This window comes from Anolis carolinensis, chromosome 6, assembly GCF_035594765.1.
Source record: "Anolis carolinensis isolate JA03-04 chromosome 6, rAnoCar3.1.pri, whole genome shotgun sequence".
Classification (NCBI taxonomy): Eukaryota; Metazoa; Chordata; class Lepidosauria; order Squamata; family Dactyloidae; genus Anolis; species Anolis carolinensis.
The window spans coordinates 99,180,407-99,200,513 of NC_085846.1; the positions used below are offsets into that span (position 1 = coordinate 99,180,407).

Here is a 20,107-nt window from a genome sequence, read left to right on the forward strand (position 1 = left end):
GAGGCTCAGCTGAGATGATATGTTGTTACTGATGTCACATGTTTGCAGTGATCTAGTATGGAGTAAAACTTCTTCAGCTGCAGTACAGAACAAAATCTTAATCAGTTGCATGATGAAATAAGCAGCATGTCTTGCAGACATTATTTCCCAGCTCAGAATTAAAACAATAGTGGTTTCTCTCTCCCACCTTGAATTCTACAATAAATAGATGTGAGGACTCCAGGGAAATGTAGTTTCCCCAGCACACCTAAATACTACATATTCCATGGCTCATTTGGGCCTTGGACATTGCTGAATTCTCAGAAGCAACCTTGGAAGATGCAGATACTCAAAGTACCTAATGTATAGGGATATTGTTGTTTATTTGTACAGTCGCTTCTGACTCTTCGTGTCCTTATGGATGAGCCCATGTCAGGGCTTCCTGTCGGCCGTCGCCACCACAGCTCCTTCAAGGTCAAGCCAGTCACTTCAAGGATACCATCCATCCATCCTGCCCTTGGTCGGCCCCTCCTCCTTTTTCCTTCCATTTTACCAGCATCATTCTCTTCTCTAAGCTTTCCTGTCTTCTCATTTTGTGGCCAAAGGACTTCACCTTTACCTCTAATATCCTTCCCTCCAGTGAGCAGCCAGGCATTATTTCCTGGAGTATGGACTGATCCAAGGCACTCTCAGAATTTTCCTCCAACACCACAGTTCAAAAGCATCTATCTTCCTTCTCTCAACCTTCCATATGGTCCAGCTCTCGCATCCATAGCTTACTACAGGGAATGCCATTGCTTTAACTGTGCGAACCTACACATATCCCTATGGGAATATACCTCAAAAATATTTCCCAGTGCTCTTGGTGCCAAGACTACCATCATTTCAGTGTTTGAAGGACAGCATACGCTTCATGCGATCTTCATTGACAAAGACTAGGGTGTCCTATTTCCCAAGCCTCGCATTACAGAGCCTTGCCCTGAATAAGAAGCTATCTCCAAAGTTCTTTATTGACAAACTTGGGAGCACATTTTTGTTTGGTGCTGTATGGGAATTGCTTTCTGAATGCAAATATTAGATTGTTTTTCAGTATTCTGTTATCACTGTCTTATTTCTGCAGAGGTTATACCCCAGGTATATTTCCACACTTTACTTTATAACTGGATTGGCTGACTGAGTATTCTTCTTGTCACTTCCCATGTCAACAACTACTTTTGTGGAATGGGTTTTTCTTGAACCGTCAGCTAAGACATGTTCTTTAACAGGTTCGGGATAAAAAATAGGGAGTTACAGCCAAAAGCTAATCTGGGCATGTTCACTGAAGGGAAAAGGGGATTCAGGTCCAAGAGAAGAGCCAAGGACAGTAGATGTTGCTAATGTGGTCTGTTTCTGAGCCAGCTGGCAAGTTCAACATATTGGGTGAGTTCTCATATGGAGGAAGAGAAATCACAGTGCTTTAAATACACCATAATTATCAAGAAATACTCCTTAATCACACACCCACATACTGATCTGGTTGTTGGTCTCATCACATTTGATATAGAATATATTATCAAAATCTTTTTATGTCCAACATAGAACTCCACTTTTTGTATGACTCTTAGTGGGCAGCTGCTTGGAAATGTGATGGCCAAGCTGATACTTGTTCTTGAGCATTTTTAGAAACCACACTTCTGAATCATATCACTACCATTATGTCTCTTATTTATTCATGCCTAAGGCTATGGGTTTATGAAGAAACAATAATTTAATTCATGCAATCCATGTAGTAGATCCCAGGCTCAGCTGCTTATAGCTTTGAGGAGGGATCACATCCCTGCAGTAGATAAAGTGCATTCTTTGCACGTATAACTATTCACAGAGCCTGCATGATGTAGTGATTTCAGTTTTGGTCTCTGACTCTGGAGACAAGGGGTTAATTCCCCACTTGGACATGGGAAATCACTGGGTGACCTTGGGCAAGTCACACATTCTCAGCCCCAGAAAACGCTATAAAGAAATAAAGGAATTATTCTATTATGTTGCTTAAAACAAGAATATGAATCATGCAGCTGTCGAGTGGGAAGTGGTGAGGAATGCTAAGAGTTGTAGTCCCACAACTTCTGAAAATTCGTATTTCCATCTAGGCCTTACTATATCATGAATCTTGAGCCTAAGATTACCTAGGATAAGAAGGCTAAGAAGAGGTTTACTGTCTTATGGAAGGTGGGAAATGTTACATGTCCTCATAGAGATATGTGTGTATGTGTGTCAGAAGGAAGTAGGAGGGCTGAGGGAGGGAGATTGGTCAGAAAAATAAAGTTTTACATACTTGATACTGGTAGTAAATAGAAACTATGGCATAATACCTCTTGGAAATTAGAATGTTGTGCTTCATTTGCTAAATATGTTTCTCCATATTCCTTTGTTGTTGCGTGTCTTCAAGTGTTTTCCAACTTATGATGACACACATTGACCGTATCACACAACTTTCTTGGAATTGCCATTATTTTTTCTGAGGCTAATACAGTATAACTTGTCTAAGATCATCCAGTGGCTTTCCATAGCTAAGCAAGGGTTCAAACTCTGGTTTCCCTGGCTCCTGACTCCAGTACTCAAACTACAACATCATGTTGGTTGGTCCATACGCATAGTCTCCCAGATTATTAAAAGCCTATTGCTTATGTAAACGGGCGCTTTGAAGATTTCCAGTTGCCTGGGATACCTGTCTTTGTAGCTATATGCAATTGCTCAAGGAGATCTTTACAAAGAAATACAGGGCCATTAGGTTCAAAACCACTCTTATCTTGATTTTGGGCCTGTCATGATTATCTGATTGGCTACTGTACAGACAGAATGGTGCATTAGATAAGCTTTTGGTCTGACCTGGCAAGGAGTGTCTTGTATTCTTGAACAAATGAAATTAATCAGTGGTGTGTTTGGGATATTGAGAACATCTAGGCAGTTACGCCAGAAACCCTGCAATTGCTGAACATTCCAAAAAATAAAATTCCAGTATAACACACACACACCCAATCCATGGAGGATACATTCCTGAACCTGGAAACCAGAAACTGATGATAATAGCAAACCCCTTTGAATTTTTTTTCATGTCAGGAGCAACCGGAGTTGCTTCTGGAGTGAGAGAATTGGCCGTCTGCAAGGACGTTGCCCAGGGGACGCCTGGATGTTTTGATGTTTTACCATCCTTGCGGGAGGCTTCTCTCATGTCCCTGCATGGAGCTGGAGCTGATAGAGGGAGCTCATCCGTGCTCTCCCCGGGTGGGATTCGAACCTAGCAGCCTTCAGGTCAGCAACCCAACCTTCAAGTCACAAGGCTTTTATCCCCTAGGCCATCGGAGGCTCCATCCCTTTGAAATTAACAACTTCAATCGGAAATTGCCATAGATTTGCCCTGGGTGACCTATAAAATTCCCAGTATCTTCTCTTGGTGTTTGCCAAATCCTCCAATGCAATTCTATGGTAATTTCTGGCAGAAACATACCATAGAATCACCTCGAGAATCCAGAAAACTCCTAGAGAGTTTTGTCAGATGTGGGTAAGCAAAGAAGTGGGTGCTGCTCCTGTGAGTTCGTACAGTATGACAGCATCTCTCCTCCTTCTAACAATAATGGTTTAGATGCATTAGGTAAATGTTTACAAATTTAATATACAACCTGCTGAGATGTTTGTATTGTTGATTCTTTAAACTGATATCAATTGATAAAAAGGGCCAGATAATATCACCAGGCATCTTCTCAAAACCCAGGGTGCAGAATTAATGCAGTTTGGCACCACTTTAACTGCCATGACTCAATGCTATGGAATCACGAGAGTTGGAATTTTACAAGGTCTTTAACCTGCTCTGCGAAAGTGTTCTGATGCCTCACCAGACTGCAACTCTTGGGATTCTACAGTATTCAGACAGAGCAGTTAAAGTAGTGTCAAACTGTATTAATTTTACAGTCCAGATGCATTCCAAGCCTCTCCTGTGCCTGTACATAATATTGGTTGGCAGTATTTGTGCAATATTATTAAAAAATAAATAAGATAGTTAATTGGAGAAACAAGCTTCTACTTTTAAAAAATGCAGAAGTGAGGGGGCATTTGGTAGTATCCTATATTTCCATTCAGTTCCTCAGAAGCGTATGGGGGGGGGGGGGTTGCTCAGCACAGCAACAGCAACATATTCACAGCAACAGAAGCATGTTCAAGGCTGGGGTGGGGAACCTTTGGCCTTTCAGATATTCTGGATTGCAACTCCCAAACGTCCCACCCATCATGGCCAAAGGTAAGACTGTTCTAGGCCTCATTAGTCTCTACAAATTGAGAATGTGACCCATATTGAGGCATTCAAACATTGACTCATTTTAAGACAAACCTGTCTAGACAAGGTTTCTGGGGAAGGGGTGGTCAAGAAAACTGATAAATCACTGCCTTACAGAATTATCTGGGCAAGGTCAGCAGAAAACAGCATTGGTCTGAAATGTAGCAAAAATGTGAGCTGGCTTTGATCTCACATACACTGTGCATTGGACTATAATCTTTGTTAATAGAAACATTTGAAGAGAGAAGCTCATAAATAAGATTTTGCTCTTTAAACCAAACAGCCCCTCCTAAAGTAATTGCTTCTGCACCTGCAAGATATCACAGCAGAAGAACACCCTTTTTGCTCTTCCTGAACTTCACAGCCAGCACATCGTTTTCCCTGTATTGATGCAAGCAAGAATTCGACTGCGCTTAGACTAGGCAATTTTGGTAATGGATGGCACATTTGTGTTGGCTATTCGCAATGTAAACAGTGTTACATGTCATTGTCTAAAGCGTTTTTATTCATAGGTCTTACTGAACAAGAGCCAGCAGAGTTGGGCACACCTGGTCAGTCAGTTCCATCTCATTTTAATCCTCTGGGTTTAAATCTCCTATTCAGAGATCTGTTTAGGAGAGCAAAAGTAAACAATCCAGGCAAATCTCACGTTGAAAGGGTTTTCTGTTCCCTTTCTTTTTGGTGATCTGTTTGAAAGACTGCCCAATCCAAATCAATTTCAGAGGCAAAGAATCAGAAGGAGAACACCAAGTGTCCTTCCGTACTTCAAAGTGCATCCACTTAAGATCTTGATGATGCAAAATAGGTCATGGGAGAGAACTTTGGGAAACTAAGTTATGCAAGTTATGTTGGACTGTTTTGGTGACTTTCTGGTTGAATTCATCTAACAGTCTAATGTTTCTTTCTCTACAGAAAATGGTTTTCTAACTTGAAAGGCTATCAGAGAACAGTGTTCAGGTTGAAGATTTTTGTTTTCAAAGGGTCATCCAGTCCCTTTAGATCATATGGTCCCCAGATGTTTTAGCCTTCAACTCGCAGAAATCCTAACAGCTGGTACACTGGTTGGGATTTCTGGGAATTGTAGGTCAAAACACCTGATTGAGAACCACTGCTTTAGATAAAGATACATAATCATAGGAAAAGAGTACATCAACCAAGAACCCAGCAAACGAAGCCTCCTAAATACCCTAAAAAGCACCAGATGCTGCCTGGTCTTTGAAACTAAACAGGATCAGACCTGTTTAGTACTTGGATAAGAGGCTGCCAAGGAATAACAGGTTATGTAGACTATATTTCAGAAGAAGGAACTGGCAAAACCACTTCTGAGTATTTCTTGCCAAAGAAAACTGTATCAAATTCATGGGGATGCCATAAGTCAACAGACACATGATGTGATATTTGGTATTTCTATTTACATTTTAGCATTTGTTTTCTCAATTCGGAGCTCCCAGTGGCGCAGTGGGTTAAACTGCTGAGCTGTTGAACTTGCTGGCTGAAAGGTTGGTGGTTCGAATCTGGAGGGTGAGGTGAGCACCTGCTGTTAGCCCCTGCTTCTGCCAACCTAGCAGTTCAAAAATATGCAAATGTGAGTAGATCAATAGGTACCGCTCTGGTGGGAAGGTAACAGCGCCCCATGCAGTCATGCTGGCCACATGACCTTGGAGGTGTCTACGGACAACACCGGCTCTTCAGCTTAGAAATGGAGATGAGCACCAACCCCCAGAGTCAGACACGACTAGACTTAACATCAGGGGAAATCTTTACCTTTACCTTTTTCACAATTCCCGCTTGAAAAAATTACTTTTGAACTACAACTCCCATGTCATCTGAGGAATTGTGGGAAGACTAGTACAAAAGGTTACATTGTCAAGTTCTCATGCAAATCTATCCTGTTTTTTTTAGAAGGTGATACATAAGTGACACATATTGTTATGTCAGTCATGTCCCTATGCATATATAATTGGATAGTGCAACAACAGGTCAAAATGCTGAAGGCAACTTGCAGCACGTTATCCCTTATTGAGCTTTCTAATTAGGTATCTATCTTTTCAGACCCCTGTTTGGCACTGTTTCTTTGCGTGAGAGTAATCGGTTGTGTTTATGGAAGATTTGCCCTGAAATTGGCAGGTAGTAAAAGCACTGAATGTGGATATTTTGTGTCAGGGTTAGTCTTGTCCAGATTGGTTAACATGACCAGAAAGTCCCAAATTTTATTGCTGTTTTCTGTTTTTATTTTGGAGACCCATACACATTGCATTTATCCCAATATTTTCTGTCCACTTCTGATACAATCAGATTTCTTTTAATGCCCACTCATGTTGGTTTCATTTAATCCAATATAAAATCATTGGGAATAGGAACAAAATCCAATAGCTTTCAGTCACTCTAGCTACACCCTTCGTTGGTTTTTTTTGGGTACTAATTACTACAGCACTGTTAAACAAGAAAAAGCCTTCCTTTTTGAGACTTTTTTTCTTTATTGTTCAAAGACATATCTATTGTGTCTTTATCGCTGTGCATATCTAGGACCTTGTCCAGCAGAAACATTTCAGTCCTCCAATGTCATGTTTTGTTACAGAAATCACACAGAACAAGACCTACAGCATAGACATTTCATGACATAGTCACTTGTAAAGAAGGTGTCCAATTTTCAGCCACCTGCCTTGTATAGATTTTGTTTTATTTTGAGTGGAGGGAAGGGATGGGTAGGACAAAAATTAACCTAACAAGTGTATTACATTTATATTGGCCATACTTTTTTGCACACAGAAATGCTGATAATTACTCAAAATACTCTGCCTTTTAAGAATATCAATTTTTTAGCATTGTGAGATACATCTGTTTGTTCATTCACATATCCGCCCATAAAGGTGGGGCATTTTTATATCCCAGAATACATTGGAATTCTCATTGGGATCATGAAAATACCTAGTTGTTGTTTTTAAATCTGTCTAGATGGATTAGTTTTTGACAACTATGACCAGTTGATGCCGATAATTAGTGGACTGAAATTATCTGGTGTGGATTGAAACATGGGATGGTGATGAAGAGAGTACTACTACTTTCCTTAAAGAGTACTTTTGACCCTTGTGTGAGCTGAAATTGCTACCAATTCCCTATATAGAAACAACCAGTTTATCTAGTATGGTGTTCTGTTTAGCTCACAGAAATTCCTTTATATGATACATATAGTTCAAGCAGAGCTGTAGTAGATGGTTTAAGATCACCTTGTGAGCTTTGTGTTGGAGTGACGCTTTGAGTTCTGGACTCCCTAGTCTCATCTAATCTTTAATCTCTATATTCTGGGTGGACAGACTGTATCCAGGTGGGGAGAGTGTTGTTCTTAGGGCCACTGCCGGGCCATAAATCTGCTCTGGACATATTGGCAAAGCACTGTGCTTTCCCACCTCGAGATAGCTGGTGAAACAAATATGCTTTCCCATCTTAAGGCAACTGGTGAAGCAGAGGGCTCAGTTCCAGCTTCACTGGGTCAAACAGGTTCTCGGTTACTGTTGACAGTGCTCTACTGACCAGGGCAGACGTCACTGAGGTTGAGAAAGCAGAGACACATCTCTCAACTTTGCCAGCATCATATAGTTGATTTGGCTGGTGAACCATATGTACTCTTGCTGCTTTTGCTAGCCCAGTTTGCTTCTGGAGAGTTAAAGACTAAGTTTATCTTTGGTCCTTCTGGTGTTTTGGACTTCAGCTCCCAGGAACCCTGGACAACTTGTTCAATGCTCAGAAATCCTGGAAGCTGAAGTCCAAAACACCTGGAGGACCAAAGGTTGGACATCACTAGTTAAAATGTATGTTTATGGCTGAATAGATAAATAGGTGGGTCTGTGTTATGTGTTCATGTTTTACGTGTTTATGTGTATGAATGTGTGTGGAAGTACCCAGATGGAAATGTATATGTAAGTGTTTTGTGTGTGAGAGAGAGATTGGAGATTGTTGACCTACCCAGACTTTGCTTTGGCTGCTGGTGCTACCGTATTTTCCAAAATGCTAGCTATAAAGATATGTGATCAATGTGCTGAAAAAGTTGCCATGTTCCTGTTTTGCACCATGCTAACTCTATGGTTTTAGTGAACATGTGGATAAGGAATTTTAGTGCTAACATGTTACTATTCCCATTCAACAGTCCATAATGATGCTGTTTATGATGTAGACTCTTTATCCACCTGTTTACCCCTTTCTAAAATCATATTTCTTATTTTGTGTCCTCACTGTCAGGTCAGTAACCAGAATAACTTTCCATCTTGGTCTGTTCTAGATCCAGTGACTTGTGTGCCTTACACTGAACTCTTCTTACTGTATTATTCTTCTGCTATATTTATTCAAGACGGATGCTATTTTTAGTGGTGCTTAACGTAATACATCCATCTGTTGTAATTAAAAATAAATTACTCACAGAAGGAACAAATATTTGACTCTGATTAAAATAAGTTAGAATAAGCTTTGCCTTTTCAGAAAGATTAAATAAGTAACTATATTAATGTCCTTAACTATCATAATGCCCTTAAGTGGTTTATTTAAGTTACACTGTGTTGGTCATGCAAAAAGAAAAGATTGTTTAGCTTTGGGGTACAGAAAAGCTCTCTTTTAAATGAGAACAAACTTTAAGCATCTGACAGTGATAAAGAAAGGGTAAGAGCAGTTATTTAACAATTGTAACTTACCATAAAGCCTTAAAATACATGTTAGAAACAGCTCTGCATATTTGAGCAAATCCCTCCATTTCTGCTTTTTTTTTAAAAAAAAATCTTTTAAATAACACACAGATGGTTCATGGTAATCCTTGTACTTTAGGTGCTTACTGTGCATGCTTTTCTGAAAGGGGATTCATGTCACATTAAAATTATGCAGAAGAAGAGCTTTCATGCTTGATTTTTTTTTAAAAAATATTGTGCACTATCATTTTGGAAAGGGGGGAAGAGAGAAAATGTCAACATGTGTCAACAGCTGTTGGTTAGTGATGAGACATTGCCTGTGTTGGGCCTCAGCAGCATCTGCAGCTTGGTAATAGAGCAATAGCTGCCAACAAAACTCCATAGTAGTGACTCTAGATGTTTTATTGGATTTAGAATTGTGCATGCTGTTCAACATTGTTTTATGCATTTTAAAAGCTTTCAAAAAGCAAGCAAATGGCAATTCACAAGTAAACAAAGGCAGAGCTAGGGGAGCATTACCTTTTGGGGCTACCATTTCCAGAAGCCAACGTGGCCTCTTCTGGTCAGACTTCTCTGCTGAAACTATTTAGTCCTCAAAGGTTGGGAAGGAAGTTGATATCTGGAGAAAGGACAAGTGGCAGAGAAATGGTCCCATATGAACCTAGATATTTCTTAATATCATGATTATGTTTTAGTCACCATCCCCATTGAAAGGAGTTTACAAGGGTTAATAGAGAGACTTTTCTGTGATAGCACTTGTGTGCTATCAAGTTGTTTCCAGCCCTAAATTGAACTGGGTTTTATAAAGCTAAGAGTGAGTGACCTGCTCAAGATGCTCCAGTGAGTCTTCATGGCTGAACGGGGATTTGAATCATGGTTTCCAGAATTGTAGTCCAATGCCCAAATCTCTTTACACCATTCTGGTAGCACTAGAGATTTGAAAAACTACTTCTTTAAATTGGACCTCCTGGAATTCCCCAGCATGGTGGCCATTAGCCTGTGATCTTTGCCTATCAGCCAGAAGTTCCTGCTTGCCAGTAGTAGTTGATGTAGAGAGCTTGTGCCAAGTTCACTTCTAATTTGGTGAAATACAGGCATATCCTTAGTTTAGAGATAACTCAGTTGAGCTATCACGTATCTATCAGCAACACAGCTGTAACTGTGTGTGGGGTCATGAACTGACGGCGACTTATTGTCAGATTGAAAAAGGTTTAGTTGCAACAAAGATGTCAACATATTTCATGGCAGTAGTTATGTCTGGACTTTGCTGTGTCAGGGCTGGGACACCTGTGGTCCTCCAGATGTTGGACTTCAGCATCAAGCTCAATTCGTGTTAACATTGATCAGTCTAGTCAGGAATGAGTTGTGATGGGAGATGTAGCTAAACAACAACTGAAGCCCCCAAGTTCCCTGGCTTATGTCCATCTGTTTCAACTTGCAGAAGAGAGGAAAAGGCTACGATAGAGCAATGTCCAGGCTTTGCATTTTGTTTACTTACAGTTATGACATTATAGGCTACATATTTTGTATACTATACTATTAGCATGGTGTAATGTTTTGATTGTTGGAGACCGGGGTTCAATTTCATTCTCAGCTATGGAATTTTTATGGGTCCCTTTGGGCGAATCACACACTCTTGGATCCAGAAACCCGTTGTAATGTGTTCATCTTAGGATCGCCATGAGTTTAAAGACAACTTGAAAGCACACAACATCTTTAAAAGCATTGTGTAAATACTTCAGACAGATTCAGCATTGATTATTTAGTTCATTTCAGTGCAACACATCTGGCTCTACTGATTTCTTGTACAGTGCTAGGCAATATGAACCTAAAGTGAATCCACTGAAGGGTGAAGAAGTCCATCTTTCCCTTATTTGAAAGCGAGTAGTAGCTCATAATTCTGACCAAGAGATTTGAGATTGTATATATCTGAGGAAGTAGTTAATGCTACAATGTATTTGTTAGTATTTGCGGTGCCACAAAATGTTTTGTTATTTTGGTTGCAACATGCTACCATAGATGCCCCTCAGGGAGATGTTAAAAAGGCTCAGTAGCCAGAAAACAAATTGCTGCCTTGGGACCAATTCTTCATTTTTGCAGCTGTTTGAGGGGGTATTTCTGAACCAAGCTGTTAATGTAAATTATGTTAATGGGATGCAGACTATATAATTAAGCTGAAGATCTTTGACTCCTTTTATGTTTGTATCGTGTTGTGCAAATTGCAGCGGAGCATAGGACAAAGACTTTCATTTCCTAGATAACATAACAGTATTGATCTAACTGTTTATTTAAAATCCTTTTGCAGTGTATCTCATCTTTACATGCTCTTTACATTGCTTTGGGAAAGAGTAGCTGCACTCATTGGGCTTGTGTCCTCTCCACACACACACACACACACACACACACACACACACACATTGACCCTCATCACCATCAAGCCATGTGTCGCTTGTGAAAGAAACAGGGCTCTCTCTGTAGTGGCACCACAATTATGGAACTACCTCCCAAGGGATATCAGACTGGCTTTATTCATTTGGGTCTTACCTGTGTTTTTGTTTTAGTTGTAGGCATCTGTTTTAATTGGGTCTTCCCCCCCTACAATAATGGTTTTGATCGGGGGGTTTTAAAAGCATGCTCTTAGCTCTTTTTATCTTTTGCATGCTGTTTTGGAAGCCCTAACAGGCTAAGAGGCGATAAACAATTACTTTAGGAAATAAATAGCACAAAAAAAATAGTACAGTTAAGAACTCCTGTACAATCAGGATGTTAGAATACGTCAGGAGCTGAATGAAGGTTAATACCTTTTTTCGCCCTGACAGACTGTAGCTGCTATGTGGTTGTCAAGTACAACATGTTTCTTTTCCATGCTTAGAATAGCTGTATGTGTTGAATTTAGTCAGTGCACATGGTCGAGAGTTTTGTTCAGTTTTTTTTCCTGATAAGAACTTACCAGAGTCCACTGATGTCTTTATAAATACAGTAGAAAGGGATCCAACTAAACAAAACTTTCAGGTGAAAACAGATTTGTCAGAGAATGAGCAACAATACATGTTTCTTTGTTAGAATGGACTTTGGAAATATTACTTTTGGGGATACATCTCCAGGATTGGTTGGGCTTGCGGCTTGCATACCCTCCAACGATTTCAAAGGGGAAAACTGGGACACCTGAGGTCAAGCAACTATCATGGTACAGTATTGACAACATGATAAAAGGTATTAATGAGGAAGAACACACTAACCCGGAGAGACTGTAGAAGTCTGCTTTCGCCTGAATTTACTGGGAAGGGCAAGATTCCCTTTCCTCCTCTCCTTTCCCCACTCATTGAGTTAATTGAGGGAAAGCTACTTCTACGGTTCCAACTCAGTTGCAGCGATTGAAATAAACTGAGGACAAAGGAAGGAAATAGGAGGAAGAGAGGGAAACCAGGACATTTAAAAGCATCTGAAAAGGTAAGCTGCACAACAGAATCCTGTACTGTACACAATACAAAACACAAGTAGCACACAAATGAGGTTGGAGGGAGACATATCAGAGAAGAGATGTTGGAGAGAGGCAGAGGTTCTTTGAAATGGCAGAAATCCCAGCATAGCCTTCAGCAGGAATCCATGCCTTCTCCTGTTTCACAGAATCTCAGTCTTTTTCATTACTCATTTGTTTGTTACCTGTGTTGTGTGCGCCTTTTGCTTCTATGAAAAATTCATTTGCACAATAAAACAAATTGAAATTCATTGCCGACTCTACAACGGCAAAAATGGTCTCTCTCATTTGTGATAAAGTGCTTGCAAAAATGGAGAAAGCATTAAGTATGTGGCTAGAGGACATGTCACAGAAGGATATCTCTGTTGATCGCAAAATTATGTGCCAAAAAGCACTTAGCCTCTCTGAACACTATTCTGAGGGGGTTGAGGAGAAGAAACTGTTCAAGGCTAGTAAGGGATGGCTGGTTAGCTACATAAAGCACTACAGCCTCAAGATATAAACATCACAGAAGAATCAGCATCAACATTGTGATGAAATGGAGTTGTTATGGAAGGAGGTGGACCTTTGAATGTCTATACAATATATTTTGATGCTTGGAACCAATCCTCTGTGGATACCGAGGGTCAGCTGTAAATAAATTATTCCAGGGTCTTTCACACTGCACAGTTATACCACTATGGTTCTACTTTAGCTGTAGTGACTCTATTCTGTGGCATCCTGGGATTTGCGGTTTTTTAAAACGGCAAGGCACTTATAATTCTCTGTCAGAGAGATATAGTGCTAGAGTTCAAACCCTGGTATTGCCATTGCAAAAAGTGGGGCCTTAGTGCCATAGCTATTACGTGTGATATGACCTCTGCTTAACCGCAACCAGGCTTACATTGTTGTTTAAAGCTAATGTTATCCCAGCCTCACAATGAGGCTTCTTAAAAAACCAAAATGTTTGATTGAGCAGAGGATCTTCACGGATATAAAAAGCTTTACTATCCTTTTAGGGGACGTTGCATAAAGTGTTGGCACTGATAATGTCCCACTGAAGTCAATTAAATGTTACCAGCTCAAAGGGTAGTTAAAATGCAGTCAGGTTTTGTTCTTTAAGTGTCTCTTGGAGGCTATACTTCTGAATCCTCCTAGAAACAATTGGGGATGTCATTTGTATGGATAACATCTGTGGAATGTGTCATAAAATCATAGCAGTGAAAGAGGACTTCAGCTGTAGTCCAGTCCTCTGCCTCATGCAGGAAAACTACAGGTATATTATTCCCACATGACATCTGCATTACTTTTTATTTCACTTATGCATGTTTAATCTATAGCAGTGCTGGATTTGGCATTCTTGCATATTTTGGTTGACACCAGAGAACCAAAACATGGTTCTGTTGGGGCTCCAACTCCCACAGTCCCCAAGCAGCATGGCTACTGTCTAGGCTGGTTGGAGTGTTATGGGAACTGTAGACCAAACTTCCAGCATTTTCCAGCCAGTGGCATGCTGACTGGACGAAATCTGAAACTTATAGTACAACCCCCATATCTGCTGAATCAATATATGCAATTCCTGACTCCCCCAAGTGGCTAGATTGTAGGTTGGTGAGGTAGTGGAGCCATGGCATAAACCCCATGGAATGTCTCCATCCTGAAGATCCACTGTCTTTGGGATATTGGAGGTGAGGCGCTTGCCAGCCAATGGGTTTGCAGCAGCCTGCTGCATACTTACTGGCCGGCAGGTGCTTCTCACACAGCCAGGGTGGCCTGGATAAAACTTCAACTCCATTTGTGTGACCTAGCATAAAAGAGGGAGCCCGAATGAGCAGCATTCAATTTGCTCCTTGTTTAATTCCATCCACCCTCCCTGTGTGTCTTGGGTTTCTGTAAAATATGTTTGTCTCAAATTTGTGGAGTGGTTGGCATGGTTCATGGATACCAGTATACTCCAGGTATTAATTTTTGTAAGGGGTCCCATAAAGGGACTCAGGAGTTTCTGGGGACAGTTTTGTCTAGCTTCTGGTGGATGCTTGCCACATGCTCTGGTGGCTGAGAGACCATGGCCAGGGAATCCCAACAAGCACCTGTCACACCATCCCTGTGGGATCCAGCATTGGGCCAGATTACAGAGCTCATTAGTCAACAGACAAGGTTAGTTAATGTGAGCCAAGCCTTGTCTGTAGTGGTAACCGAATAAAATTATGGCCTGTTTTTCTCCGTGTTGTGGTGTTCTCTCTGGCCTTTGGAATCATATATGTACACCCAATGTAATTTCATTTATCCATGATTTCACTGATTCATTTATTCACTTGGGACCTCCTATACAAGTTGCACCTTCTTCTTAGTACTTCCATTTTTGCCCCATTGAAAATAATAGAGTTTGCTTTTATCAGTGGTGTTACATATCTATGTGAAGTCTGATAATGTGTAGCACAGAGATGGGGGTTATGTTGTATAGTCTAAAAGAACTTTTCTAAGCTTTGAGAAAAACTGATTGATAAAAATTGACACAAGCCCTGTAATGAAGACAACCCATTGATTTTGGAATGGCCCACTTTGTTCCAGTGGTCAATGTAAAGCCTTTATTCTTCACCATCCATTTTTGCAAGGTGCCCACTTGAGTAGGGTTTTTTAAGGGGACTGATTAAAATACGTAGTCCTCCTTATGGCTCGAGGCAGTTTTTCATTTCTATGGAGTCCAGTGTGTACACCTGTGCTCCTTTCTGCCACTCCCAAAGGCAACTATGCAAGCCAAGCCATGAAAAACCGGTATTTTCTATTTGTGAATCATATCTACACCCTAATTGTGTGAGACGAATTGCTCACAGCTCTTTTCTTAATGCACGTACCATGCAGAGGGGGTGAGGGCAATCTTTGGAGATCTCGGATGCCCCTTTGAGGTGGTTTCCGTGACGGTTTGAGAGATTGCGAAGACCAAAAACATGGCATTGGATGTGCATGGCTCTGCAAGTACTCTACCGAAAAGTCTACGGAGAAAACTGAGCTTCTCATCCTTGTGCTGTTCTTGTGGTATATACAGAATTAACCAGGTACAGCAGAGGTACTTTCTTCTTTCAGATCCGCAGCCATGTTGTCTAGTTTTCAGGTGCTGAACATGATTATGCAGGAAAGGTTGGTGTCCTCAAACACTTGTGAGTGGAAATGGGAATATTATTATAAGCTGAGACAGGGGTTTAAATATTAGTTATTTTATTTCTTAAATGTCTAATAATCTAAAATCTTACCAATGATTTTTCCACTTTAAATTGAAATTTTGGGAAATGAGCACTGTGACTGTATGTGTTGTCGAAGGCTTTCATGGCCGGGATCACAGGGTTGTTGTATGTCTTTCGGGCTGTGTGACAATGTTCCAGAAGTATTCTCTCCTGATGTTTTGCCCACATCTATGGCAGGCAACCTCTGAGCATGCCTGCCATAGATGTGGGCAAAACGTCAGGAGAGAATACTTCTGGAACACGGTCACACAGCCCAAAAGACATACAACAACACTGTGACTGTATGTTTACAATTAGTTCTCCTTAAAATATGCTACAAGTTATTGTTTCCCTAAACAGTTATGAATAATGAATGTAACTGGTTTGCTAGAGGCACAACGCTGCATAAGATTGATTTCATTCATTCACTGAAGTAGATCATAATTACACCCTTTGTACTGGTAGGATTGAAGTTCAGAGCATGTGAACTCTGAACTAGATTTGGATCTTACATCTTTCAAACCCAAAGACAGTGGCTTGGTCCTTGATCTATGCTGCCTCCAGTGCTTCTGAGCCTAAAAGAATTGCCTGCCCAGGTTAACTCAAAGTCAACTGAGGTCATCGTGCTGGTCTGAACAGTTAGGTTAAAGATAATTTCTGGATTAGCCTATGAGTCTTGAAAGAGAAATAGACAATGTTTACATAATTCTTCATGGACTTGGATTTTGTAGAATACTGCACTAGCACATGGAGAGTCTAAATGTAGCTGTACTCATGGTACCAGTTGCTATTAAACCTATGAAACAATATCTACTAATGTGAGTATTTAGGGTTTTTTTCCTAGCAGCAATTGGTGCATCTTGAAATCTGAATTGCACCCAGCAGTCTCTTACCTAACATGTTCTGCATGAGATATCTTGTGTTCCACCTTAAAAAAGTTCCAGGAATATTATTTCTTTGTTTGTATTATAGTTTGCATAATCCCCCTGCCAGTATGACTGCTAATCCAAAAAAAAAGGAACTTCTCGTTGTTGTTTTTTATTTTCTTCCTTATTTTGTTAAATAATCAGAGAATGACTCCCCAAAACTGTAAAAGCTTTTTCATGACTTCTTGACATTTTTCTTCATTTTAATAACAGTGTTTCTCTTTGCTTGGTTTTAAATTAATCCAGTTCAGTAGATCAGCTTTGCTGGTAATGTGATAGCAATGCTTTAGTGTTCGGAGTGAAATTTCGGCAACACCTTGTAGCTAACCAATTAAGACGAAAAGTCTTCCAACTGTGCAGAAGAGCAACTGCTAATGAAGGAAACAAAGGTTGAATTTGTTATATAATTTATTATAATGATAGAATACTGCGAAGACAGCTCCTCTTTTAAAATCCCTTATAACAAGCGTAATGAGAAATGGAATTGGAAAGGAAAAGAGGCATGTCCGCTTTGATTCTTGCAAAAAGTGAATTAAAGGCCAGTGAACCTTGATGGTCCAGAGAGTCATGTGTTGAAGATGCTGGAGGCTAGGTTCATTAGGAGGCCATGGACAAGTTATTTTCCTTGATTCTTCATTGGTGCCAAAGTTATATTAAGTGTATATAGGTGCTAAAATTTAATGGAATATGGAAAGTGTTGAAGGCTAAGCAAAATAGCTTTATATTTTCTTGTTGCTATTTTCCCAAGAGTGAATATTTTCGGTTGCACAGTTGTAGAGCTGCTACTGCCCTTGGATGTACCAATGGTGATGATACTTCCACTTGATGGTATTCAGAACTCTTCACCTGCATTCATGATGCTTGGCTGGATACAGCATTAGGTGTGTGAACTCATAGTGAGAATGTTTCTTTCTCCATCCTTTCTCCTGCACGTGAGACTCTCTAACATCCAGAAAAACTCAGGCTCCTTTCACACAGCTGTATAAAATCCCACATTATCTGCTTTGAACGGGAATATATGGCAGTGTGGACTCAGATAAACCAGTTCAAAGCAGATATTGTGTATTATCTGCCTTGATATTCTGGGTTATATGGCTGTGTGAAAGGGCTCGCAGAGAGAGGGTCAGTGGATCCCGTTGAAGAGGGTAAACTGTGAAAGTGTCTTCGGTGAACCCAACTATTTTCGTGGAAGTGTCTTTTCTGAATTTTAAGAGAAAATTACCTATCCGAAAGTTCGGCAAAAGTGTGGCCCTTGTGATATTTTTTTTTCTGTTTCCTCAATGCCAAAACTTCCAAATTTTATTGATGTGATTTGCCCCCAGAATTTGGCAGCAAACCACTAAACTTGTAATAGTCATTAAGAAAAGAAACTCCATGCAATATAGTCAATACTTAGGTGATCCCTCGTATTCTGAGTATGATGGCCCTCCAAGCGTAGTGTCTTGGCGGTGGGTAGATAGGTGACTCTGGAGTCCTATTCTTGACCCACATGTTCTTCTAGTGGCTGTTAGGAATTGTGAGTGTTGAAGTCCAAAACACCTAGAGGACCAAGGTTTGCCCATGCCTGCTCTAAGGCAACCCTATTATAGAGCTTTCTTAGCAGGATTTATTCAGTGGAGAGTTGCCTTTACTTTCCTCTGAAGCTGAGAAAGAGTGACTTGTCCAAAGTTGCCCAGTGTTTTTCCATGGCTTAGCTAAGATTTAAATCTTTCTCTCCAGGTGCATAGCCCAGTGCTCTAACCACAAAACTAGATACATGTCCCACTCCTCCCTTCACAGCTTCAGCAGAGTTCCCTGAACTTCTGTATAGCATTTTGGGGCACTGAAGCAGCTGTTGAAAGGAAGAAATGGCAGGGAAGTCATCTTCGATCCGCCCAGTTGTAGACACTGAAATTTGAATCAAACCTGTTATTTCACTTCTAGCAGAAAGCATCACATTGAGCTTGAATGAAAGGGGAATTAAATGCACAACCTTTTTATTGACCTTTGTTTCCAACAGCCATGTTTTCATATCAGCAATAGTGGCTTTGCAAGGATTCTTTCTAGAATACTGCATTTAGAGTCAAGCAATAAGTACCTTTTGAGAAAAATCATTTTGCAATCGTACCTAAAGGTTTGTCTTTAATTGCAGATATCTTGGTTCTCCATCCTGTAGCATGAAACCTCTGTTAGTTTGGAGGGTCTGTTTAAAGAATCTTCACTCTTTGATAGTAATTACTTTGGTAGTAATGTGAGCAGTCCAAATGTATCTAAAATCCAAGCTACTAAGCAGAATATATCTCCATCCTTTTTTTTACTGCTGTCAAAAATAACATTAAAATGCCATTCCCCACTAATATATAGGGTATGTTGGAAGCATTTCTTACCAAGTTAATGGGGAAAGGAGGAAAATATATAAATCTGAGGACTACTCATGATAATTCGTGGACCAGTTATTTTGACAGATGGTAAACAGTGAGGCTGAAGTGTGGATGCTGCTTCACACACACACAGAGACAAGAAAATTATCCTTCTCATTCTAGGAATGAAGTTAGTGACCTTAAACTGGGATGGTTTTGTCCTTTAATAATTGCTTATAAGTCAGGAGCAGTAGTAGAAAGAAGAAAGACAGCAGTAACCAGACTCACTCTTCCTGAAAACTAATGAGTGTCAGTGCAAATTAAAATGTATGACTTTTTTATATGGCACATTTGCATCTCCATTTAATCATTAGGTTGTTGTGTATTTTCTGGGCTGTATTATGGCCATGTTCCAGAAGCATGTTCCAGACATGGCCATACAGCCCGGAAAATGCACAACAACCAGTGATTCCTTCCATGAAAGCCTTCGACAACACGTTTAATCATTATCTTGCAACTGTCTATTAAATTAGTTTGGTAGAGTTACATATTTTGAACTGTTACTCCAAGAACTTTCCAGCCAAAGTGGTTCCCTAGCCACATGGTAAGGGATTCCATTGTTGTAAGCCACCCTAAGTCCCTTCGGGTGAGAAGGGTGGGATATAAATGTGAGAAATAATAATAATAATAATAATAATAATAATAATAATAATAATAATAATAATAATAATAATAATAATAATAATAATAATTCTGAGTGTAGTAGTCCAAAAAGTAACTTTCAAGTTTGCTTTGAAGAGATGCATGCCCTCCAACAGATGAAAAACAGGATATATATGGCCAAGCACCATCAAAGTCTGATCAAGTTGGCAAAAGTTATTAATGCGGAAGAACATTCAAGTTAGACTGCAGTAGAGTGCTTTTGCCTGATCCATTTTCTGAAACTTCTGTCTTTAGCTTCCTTAGATAATATTGTTGCTTCAGAGCTTTGAAAAGTTCCTTTCTTTGGACTACAACTCCCAGAATACTCAACCTCTATGTAGTCCAGAAATGTAACATTTCACGGTTCCATTTTTGTACATTTGACCTGGTAATGTCTCTTCAAAATCCAGTTTTTTGGGACTTTAGTCTGAAGACATACATAGATACTACAGTGTTGTATTTTTGCACATAGTACTTGGATAATTATAGACTCACATAGAGACT

The 20,107-nt window shown here is 40.0% G+C and overlaps 1 protein-coding gene across 15 annotated transcripts in view; it reads left to right on the top strand.

Annotated features, from left to right (window-relative positions):
- The window catches only part of kiaa1217 (KIAA1217 ortholog), a 387,178-nt gene that overhangs the window by 192,021 nt on the left and 175,050 nt on the right, over nucleotides 1-20,107 (top strand). The window contains exon 1 of one of the 15 annotated variants that reach the window (XM_016994288.2): nucleotides 15,262-15,471. The exons of the other annotated variants lie outside the window; for them this stretch is intronic. Coding sequence (XP_016849777.2) covers nucleotides 15,364-15,471 — 108 coding nt within the window. The 5' untranslated portion in view covers nucleotides 15,262-15,363. Of the gene's footprint in view, nucleotides 1-15,261; nucleotides 15,472-20,107 lie in introns of those variants that run through there. 15 annotated transcript variants of the gene reach the window in all.